Consider the following 10,319-nt stretch of genomic DNA (forward strand, 5'->3'; position numbering starts at 1 on the left):
CACAGAATCATTTTCATGAACTGCTAGCACATCATTTCTTAGATAAAATTCCCACAACTGCTCATAATACACCAAATGTGGTCTGATCAATGCCTTATAGAATTAATATCACTGGCATATGTCATGAATTTGTTGCTTTCTCATTGAAGTACATTGCAATACATAATAAAAAACATAAATTATAGTAAGAGATATACATATAAATTAAATAAGTAATGCTCTTCATATGACAAGCCATTTAATCCTGGAGTCATTTTCATGAACCTCCTTAGAACCCTCTCCAGTTTCAGCACATCTTTTCTAAGAGGCCCAAAACTGCTCCCAATACTCCAGGCAAAGCCTCACCAGTGCTTCATAAAGTCTCAACATTACATCCTTGCATTTATAGTCAAGTCATCTTGAAGTGAATGCTAACATCTTATTTGCCTTGACCACAGACTCAACCTGTAAATTAACCTTTAGTAACTCCCAATCTATTTGGACCTCAGTTTTTTGTATTTTCTCTCCATTTGGAAAATATTCAGCTGTTCCATTGTTTCTACCAAAGTGCAAGACCGGACACTTCCTCACACCATATACCATCTGCCATTTCTTTAATATTCTCCTAATCAATTTAAGTCCTTCTGTAGCCTCCCTACTTCTTCAAAACTACCTGCCCCTTTACCTCTCTCCATATCATCTGCAAACTTTGCAATGAAGTCATCAATTCCATCATCCAAATCATTGACATAACAGAAAAAGAATTGGTTGCAACACAGACCTGTGTAGAACATCCCTAGTCACCAGCATCCAGACAGAAAAGGCTCCATTTTTCCCACTCTTTGCCTCCTGCCAAACAGCCATTGCTTTATCCATGCTAGAGGCTTTCCTGTAATACCACGGGCTCATAGTTTGTTAAGCAGCCTCATGTGTGGCACCTTGTCAAAGGCCTTCTGAAAATCCAAGTACACAACATCCACCAATTCACCTTTGTCTGTCCTGTTTGTTATTTCTTCAAAGAATTCCAACAGATTTATTAGACTTTCCCTATTTTATCACGTGCCTCCAAGTACCCTGAGACCTCATCCTTAATAATCGACTCCAACATATCTATCTACTGCCTCTTTCCCTTCATGGTGTGTGGAAGTTTCCCATCTTCCAGAGCCTTTACAGAATCTAGTGATTCTTGAAACATCATGACTAATGCCTCCATGATCTCTTCAGCCACCTCCTTAAGAACTCTGGAGTGTACACCATCTGGTCCAGGTGACATATCGACCTTCAGACCTTTCAGTTTCCCAAGAACTTTCTCTCTAGTTATGGCAACTTCACACACTTCATCCCCCTAACACCTAGAACTTCCACCATACTGCTAGTGTCTTCCACAGTTAAAACTGATGCAAAATACTTATTTCATTCATCTGCTATTTCATTGTCCCCCATTGCTACCTCTCCAGCACTGTCCCAGTGGTCTAAAATCCACTCTTGCTTTTCTTTTACACTTCCAATCTTATGCAGTGGCACCTCTACACCAACCTATAGAAATTTGTGATTGTCTTTAGTGGCACATCATTTCTCCTCAAACTCCTAATGAAATATAATTGCTGACATGCCTTCTTTGTAATTACATCAATATATCGGGCCCAGAGTAGATTTTCAGAGATAATGACACCCAAGAGCTTGAATCTACTCACACTTTCCACTTCTGATCCCTCGATGAGGCCTGGTGTGTGGTCCCTCCATTTCCTTTAATACTCACTCTGTCAGACCAAAAAGAAAGGCAGAGGTCAATCCTAAAACACTGACTGGTATTGAGTCAGGACAGGTCTAGCTTTCAATGTAATTACCATCAGGGTTTTGTCTTCACAGATTTTACTGTTAACTTGACCTTCGAACATTGCAGTGTTAAGCAGAATGATTTGATTTTATTGAACAGACCTGGCACAGTCAAAGGATCTACACTACACATTAAGTAGCTCATTTGCTGAATTCAGGATCTGATCAGCAAAGATAAATTCCTGCAAATTCCATGGCAGGTGACTTAAATTTTCAAAAGGGCCATCTATACTCATTGGCCACTTCATTAGGTACCTCCTGCACCTAATTAAAGTGGCCACTGAGTGTATGTTCATGGTCTTCTGCTGCTGTAGCCCTTCAAGGTTCAATGTGTTGTACGTTCAGAGATGCCCTTCTGCACACCAATACTGTAACTTGTGATTATTTAAGTTACTGTCACCTTCCTATCAGCTTGAACCAGTCTGGCCATTCTCTTCTGAACTTTCTCATTAACAAGGAGTTTTCACCTACAGAACTACTGCTCAGTGGATGGTTTTTGTTTGTTTTCTGCACCATTCTGTGTAAAGTTTAAGAGTCTGCTGTGTATGAAAATCCCAGTAGATCAGCAGTTTCTGAGATACTCAAACTAGCCCATCTGTCACCAACAATCATTCCACGGTCAAAGTCACTTAGATCACGTTTCGTCCCCATACTGATGTTTGGTCTGAACAACTGAACCTCTTGACTGTGATGGCGTGCTTTTACATATTGAGCTGCCACAATGTGATTGATTCGATATTTGCATTAATGGGCAGGTGTACAGGTGTACCTAATAAAGTGGCCACTGAGTGTAATTTGAACAACTGAGATATTGAAACATATCACCTTTAACATATCACTCCTATTTCTGAGAGATTTTGAATTTTGACTTGTGCGCCTTTTGAAAGGTCTCGGTTCCTTCGATGGTTATCGAGCCGGCATCCAACAACGAGCATGAGGATGATCAGGGCCCTGCTGTGAATGACGCTGTGGCCGTGCAGGAGGCAGCTGAGGTGCCAGCCGAGGAAGAGAGTTCAGCTCCAGTGCCCAGTGCAGCGGAAGAGACAGAAGAGCCGAATAGAGCTGAAGACGAGCAGCAAGTCAATACAGAGAGTACGGGCGTCCCTCAGCAACAGAACACACCCAAGGTCGAAGCTGCCAAGCCACAGCCCATGCCTCCTGGCTTCATGTACAAGGTAAGCTTCTGTGTATCACTGTTACTACAAATCAACCGCTGCCAAATTGACGTGAGGCTTTCTTTAAAATAACATTAATGAGCATGTCTACAGGGACAGCTGCCATAAGACCATAAGATAGAGGAGTAGAATTAGGCCATTTGGCCCATCAAGTCTACTCAGCCATTTCATCATGGATGATCCATTTCCCTTTCAACCCCAGTCTCCTGCCTTCTTCCTGTATCCCTTCAAGCCCAGACCAATCAAGAATCTATCAACTCTGCCTTAAATATACCCAATGACTTGGCCTCCGTAGCCACCTGTGGCAATGGTTCACCACTCTCAGGCTAATGAATTTCCTCCTCATCTCCCTTCTAAATGGTCTTCCCTCTATTCTGTGTTCTCTGGTCTTAGAAATCCTCACCACAGGGAACATCCTCTCCACATCCACTCTATCGAGCCCTTTCAACATTCGATAGGTTTCAATGAAGTCACCCCTCCTTCTTCTGAGTTCCAGTGAGTACAGGCCCAGAGTCATTAAGCGTTCCTCATATGATAAGCCTTTCAATCCCAGAATCATTTTCCCGAACGTCCTCTGAACTCTCTCCAATTTCAGCACATTCTTTCAAAGATAAAGGACCCAAAACTGCTCGCAATACACCAAGAAATCAGCTTCCATCAACAATGACCCCACTATCCAGGCCATGCTCTCTTCTCGCTGCTGCCATCTGGAAGGTGATAGAAGAGCCTTAGGTCCCACACCACCAGGCTCAGAAAAAGTTATGACTCTTCAACCATCAGGCTCCTGAACCAGCATTGACAACTTCACTCATCTCAACTCTGAACTGATTCCACAACCTGTTGCACCCACAAGCTGCTGGGGGACTGTAGCAGGCCAGGCAGCACCTGTGGAAAAGAGTACAGTTGGCATTTCGGGCCAAGACCCTTCAGCAGAACACGCAACCTGTTGATTCACTTTCGAGGTCTTTACAACTCATGTGCTCAGCATTACTTATTTACTTGTGATGACTCAATGGCTAAATGGCTTAATTCTGCTCCTATGTCTTATGGTCTTATTTATTTATGACTAATGTGTTTTGTATTTGCACAGTTTGTCTTCTTGGTTGTTAGTCAGTCATCAAGAGTAGTTTTTCATCAATTCTATTGAGTTTTTTTCATTCTACTGTGAATGCCTGTAAAGAAAATTAATCTCAGGGTTGTACATAGTGACATATATACTTTGATAGTAAACTTACTTTGGACTTTATGAGGAAAGGTTGCAAGATACGTTTTTTTCTCTTTGGAGTGAAGGAAGATGAGAGGTCAAGGCAGTACCGCAAAAACTACTTGTCCACCTGGTATTCGTCAAAAAAACAGGCTCTCTCTCTCCCTAATCAGGGGGAAAGAGGAGTCTCCATTTCACAGCGAGAGGGGAGACATAACAAACAACTCTCTGGTTTATAATGTTAAAAGTCCATTGCATCGCTTTTTCCAAACTCTTATGCCCAAAGATCTCAGGTCTTTGGGCACATAGCCAGAGATCTTCCAACTCCCACGACACACCAATTTCCTGCCGGGACACCAACATTCGATCCGTCCGTCTCCAGAGCCACAAGGTCCTAGGCCTCCAAAGGCAAGCTAAGCACTTGGGCCGCATCCTTGGCATGTCGGATAACGGCCGATCGTGAAACCCCGGGAGCGGGTCCCATTCCCGCAAAGAACCAAAGTCAGCATGTAACTCCAGGTCAGGGACTTCAAAAAAAAACCCTGAAAGGGAAAGATAGAGATATTAAAGATGGACATAGAGCTGTTTCTAAAGATGCAAGCAAAGGAGTTTAGTGCCATCATAACTAAGGTCCACCCTCTGTACAAGATGATAAGAGACTGAGTGGATAATCAGACACATTTTCCAGAGAATGGACATTCAAAATGTGATAATGGCTCATCATTGCTGGTTTTAATCTTGGAGCTTCCAAGCAAAGTGGGAGTAAGTCCACCAGCACACTGCAATGCCTCAAAAACCTCATTTTCCATCACAAATGTAATTAGAGATGAGCGAGGAACATTACCATACAAAAGGTGCATTTATCCTATAAAACCATTCTCTAAACTGATAGAATTTTATGGTCAAATTTTCCAACAGGTTCAAGCAGTCCATAACTTCGAAGCTGCCAATGACGATGAACTTAACTTAGAGCCAGGAGATGTTGTGTTGGTGATTCCATCTGAGACAATAGAAGACCAGGTAAACAGAATGGAAATGTGGAACAAACCTGCTGAAGTTCCAGTGGCAAGTTTCTTTATATAACTTTGAGAGAGTTTTATAATGTTATAAAGTACACAGAGCTTAGGGATCTATCTATTCACTGGCAAAGAGGTGGTTGGCCAGTTCTTGATTAGTCAGAGTATTAAAGGATATGGGGAGAAGGCAGGAGAAAGGGGTTGAGAGGGAAAATAACTCAGCCATGATGGAATGCTGGAGCAGACACAATAGGTGGAATGGCCCAATATTGCTCTGATGTCTTACAGTCTAAAATTTTCTCATGATGAAACCTTATTATTTGCTAATTGTGCATATGCAGGAAAGAAGGATGCCTTTGAGAAGAAATTATATTTTAAAGTTTCTAAAGGGCTGTTAAGTAGAACATAGAGCATAGAACAGTATGGTATGGGGTCCTTTTGCTAATGATACTATGCTGATCAACATACCATAAGACTATAAGATATAGGAGCAGAATTAGGCCATTTGGCCTATTGAGTCTGCTCCACCATTTCATCATGGTTGATCTATTATTCCTATCAGCCCCAATCTTCTGCCTTCTCCCCATAACTCTTCATGCCCTGGCTAATCAAGAATCTATCAACCTCTGTCTTAACTATACCCAATGACTTGGTGTCCAGAGCTACCTGTGGTAATGAATTCCACAGGTTCACCACTCTCCAGCTAAACAAATTCCTCCTCATCTCCATTCTAAAAGGACACCCCTCTATTCTGAGTCTGTGTCTTCTGGTCTTCAACTCTACCACCATAAGAAATATCCTCTCCACATCCACTCCATCAAGACCTTTCAACATTCAATAGGTTTCAATGAGGTCACCCCTCATTCTTCTGAATTCTAGTGAATAGTGGCCCAGAGGCATCAAATACTTCTCCTATGACAAGCCATTCAATCCTGAAATCATTTTTGTGAACCTCCTTTCAGCCCACTCCAATGTCAGCACATCCTTTTTAAGATAAGGGGCCCAAAATTGCTCACAATACTCCAACATACTCCACAGTCAATCTATCTCTTCCCTCCTGCACAGCCTATGTCCTTCCATTTTTCTTACATCCATGTGTCAATCTAAGAGTCTCTGTTATGCTCCCATTGTATCAGACTTTGCCATCAACCCAACAATGTTTTCACTCTTCTCATCACATTTCTGAACAGTTCAACTCTACCTCACGACTTGGCCTAATTAGGGAGAGTCAGTATGGCCTTGTGTGGTTTAGGTCATGTCTTACCAACTTGACCAAATTTTTTGACAAGGTGAGGAGAGAGATTGATGAGGATAGGACAGTGGATGTTGTCTACATGGATTGTAGTAAGGCATTTGACAAAGTCCCTCATGGGAAGCTAATCCAGAAGATTAAGATGCATGGGATCTACGGCAAATTAGCTGTTTGGATTCAGAACTGGCTTGTGCAGAGAAGACAGAGGGTGGTGGTTGAAGGGATTTATTCAAGCTAGTGGTGTTCCATAGGGTTCTGTGCTGAGGCCTCTGCTGTTTATGATGTCTATAAAAGAGCAGGATGAAAATATAGATGGGTGGGTTAGTAAATTTCTGGATGATACCAAGATTGGTGGTGTTTGGATAGTGTAGAAGACTGGCAAAGAATATAGCAAGATATGGATCAGTTGCAAATATGGGCAGAGAAATGGCAGATGGCAATTAACACAGATTAATGTGAAGTGTTGCACCTTGGTAGGGCAAATGTAAGAAGACAGTACACTGTTAAGGGCAAGAGCATTAATAATGTTGCTGAACAGTGAGATCTTGGGATCCAAGTTCATAGCTCATTGAAAATGGCTGCACAGGTCGATAGGATGGTTAAGAAGGCTTATGGAATGTTTACTTTTATTTGTCAGGGCACTGAGTTCAAAAGTCAAGTGGTTATGTTGCAACTTTATAAAAAGAACTCTGGCTAGGCCACATCGGGAGTATTGGACACAGTTCTGGTTGCCCCACTATAGGAAGGATGTCGAGGCTTTGGAGAGGGTGCAGAAGAGGTTTACCAGGATGCTGCCTGGTTTAGAGGGCACGTGCTGAATAAATTTGGTTGTTTTCTTTGGAACAAGGGAGGCTGAGAAGAGATCTGATAGAGGCCTATAAGATTAAGAGAGGTATCGATAGAGTGGACAGAAAGTATCTGTTTCCCAGGGTTGAATTGTCTAACACCAGAGGGCATGTATTGAATGTGAGAAGGGGAAGGTTCAACGGGGGTGTGAAGGGTATGGTTTTTACTCAGAGTGGTGGATGCCTGGTATGGTGGTAGAGGCAGATATGTGAGCAATGTTTGGATAGGCACATGGATATGAGGAAAATGGAAGGATGTGGACACGGGGGTAGGAAGGAGGGATTAGTGTTTGGAGGTTTTTGATTTACTTTTTAGCTGGTTCAGCACAACATTGTGGGCCGAATGGCCTGTTCCTGTGATGTAATGTTCTAGGGTCTATGACAGTAATGCCTGATACTTACAGAACAGAAATGTTTCTGAGAGTCACAGAGCACTACAGGTCGGAAACAGGCCCTTCAGCCCATCTAGTCTGTGCCAGTTACTATGCCTAGTCCCATTGACCGGTACTTGGACCGTAACTCATCACACCCTTTCTGTCCATGTACTTATCCAAATCAGGTTTAATATCACTGGCATACATTGTGAAGTTTGCAGTTCAATGCAATATATAATAATAGAGAAAAAAACTGTGAATTACAGTAATTATTTTAAATAGTGAAATAAGTAGTGCAAAAAACAGAAATAAAAATGTAATGGGGTAGTGTTCACGGGTTCATTATCCACGGGTTCAGAAATTGGATGGCAGAGGAGAAGTTCCTGAATCACTGAGTATGTGCCTTCAGGCTTCTGTACCTCCTTTCTGATGGTAGCAATGAGAACCTGGGTAATGGGGGTCCTTAATGATGGATGCCGAGTCTTTGAGGCATCGCTTATTGAAACATCTTTCAAAGTTTGCAATCCATCACCTTCACTGACAACTCACTCCACCTCAGCTTGCCTTTATATATTTCACCCTTGACCTTTAACCTATAACCTCTATTTCTCGTCTCACCCAACCACAGTGGGAAAAGACTAGGATAACAGAGGGGAATTATGTACCAATTCCTTTTGGACACCTGCAGGAACTGAACCCCAATCGCTGGCAGTACAAAACAATATGCTAACTGCTACATTACCCATAATAATACTACTGCTTGAAGGGTTATCTTTTGTACAGCACATTGCTGAAAGACAAACGCTATCATTAAGCCTCAGTACAAGTGAGACACTGCTCCTTATCTTGTTCATGTGCTTTTCCCAGGATGCGGGCTGGCTCACGGGTATAAAAGAGTCAGACTGGATTCAATATGGTACTGCCCACGGTTACAAGGGGCTGTTCCCCAAGAATTTCACCCAGCAACTGGAATAGACTTTGGCCACGGGCTCCGTCGGTGTGGAAATTACCGGAGAGAAATAAAAAAGCAGGACTCTGCTTCCCAAGCCACATGGTCTCCCACAACACGGTTGTGTCCTTGGATTTGTCAAAGGGTGGTGCCGGAGATGCAAAGCTTGATCCATGAGGCTCAACATATCTAATGATCACAAACACTGAAGTGAGGCAGTGTATATTAAGACACAGGAAGCATGCACTGACCTTGATATAATCTATTTTCAACAAGCTATGAAAATGAATATGCATTTCTTTATTGAAGTCCAACATTATGTTTGTGTTTCCCTGGAGTTAACAATATTCTTGAATGCACCTCTTCCTGTCGGTATAATGGTGGTGTAGTCCTCCCAATGACAAGCCCATGTTTTGCACTGTGCATTATGTAAAATCTGCTGCAACACATCACAGTTTGGTAGCCTATCTAGTCGATTCTGTGTGTACTTATTAATTTTTGACCTGTTGGCTGCAAATTGTTTTATTTTTTAGTTTGTATACCTGCAGAGCTGAACTGTCTTTGCAGTGATGTGGGATGAGTGACTGTACCGTTGCATCTCCTCACCGCGTGTGTCGCAGCCTTCCCCTCCTCCCAGTATCCGTGCTGGCTCTGTTTTTGAACAAATTCTATTGCTCTGTTGCCAAAATGAGTCTGGGAAACTGTATTTGTAATGTATCGCACGTTAAAAATGATCACTTTCAGAATGATGTTCGAAGGACAAGACTGCACCACCTCCTGGCTTCTTCATGAAATAAATCAACAGGGATTTACAGGGAGAAATGAATCAGTGCACCAATTACTGAACGTCGTGCCCTCTAGTTATCCTCGTAGCAACAGTCTGAAATATTTAATTCCAACTCCATGGAATATACAATCACGTAACGATAGGCATTGTAACCTAGGTATTGTATTAATGTGTAGTCCTGTACTGCTCTCCATTTCACCACTGCTCATGCTGGAATAAAGAGAAATAATAAACTCAACTTGCTGGCGGTGACCTGTTATTTAAAGAATTTGAACATATCAGGCCTATGTTTGCAAGTAACTACAGTATGATTTTTAGACAGTGAGACCACAGGAGCAGAATTAGGCCATTTGGTCCGAGGAGTCTGCTCCATCATTTCATCATGGCTGATCCATTTTCCCTCTCACAGCCCAGTCTCCTGCATCCTGCCTCATATCCCTTCATACCCTAGCTAATCAAAAACATATCAACCTCTGCCTTAAGTATACCCAATGACTTGGCCTCCACAACCACCTGTGGCAATGAACTCCACAGATTCACCACTCTCTGACTAAAGAAATTCTTTTTCATCTCCATTCTAAAAGAACTCCCCTCTATCCTGAGGCCTTGACCTCTGGTCATAGTCTCTCCCTCCACAGGAAACATCTTCTCTGCATCCACTCAATTAAGACCTTTCACCATTCGATAGGTTTCAATTAGGTCACCCCTCTTTCTCTTGAATTCCAGTGAATACAGGCCGAGAGCCATCAAATGCTCTTCATATGACAAGCTGTTCAATCCTGGAATCATTTTTGTGATGCTCCTTTGAACCGTCTCCAATGTCAGCACATCCTTTCTTAGATAAGGAGCCCAAAACTGCTCACAAAACTCCAACTGAGGCCTCACCAGTGCTTTATAAAGCC

The 10,319-nt window shown here is 42.4% G+C and overlaps 1 protein-coding gene across 1 annotated transcript in view; it reads left to right on the forward strand.

Moving 5' to 3' along the window:
• Positions 1-9,618, forward strand: part of amph (amphiphysin) — a 221,267-nt gene extending 211,649 nt beyond the window's left edge. The window contains exons 24-26 of the mRNA XM_059993715.1: positions 2,703-2,990; positions 5,113-5,259; positions 8,549-9,618. Of these exons, the coding sequence (XP_059849698.1) occupies positions 2,703-2,990; positions 5,113-5,259; positions 8,549-8,656 (543 nt within the window). The 3' untranslated portion in view covers positions 8,657-9,618. The remainder of the gene's footprint in view (positions 1-2,702; positions 2,991-5,112; positions 5,260-8,548) is intronic.
• Positions 9,619-10,319: the final 701 nt, after the last annotated feature.

Source organism: Hypanus sabinus, chromosome 1 (assembly GCF_030144855.1).
Source record: "Hypanus sabinus isolate sHypSab1 chromosome 1, sHypSab1.hap1, whole genome shotgun sequence".
NCBI lineage: Eukaryota > Metazoa > Chordata > Chondrichthyes > Myliobatiformes > Dasyatidae > Hypanus > Hypanus sabinus.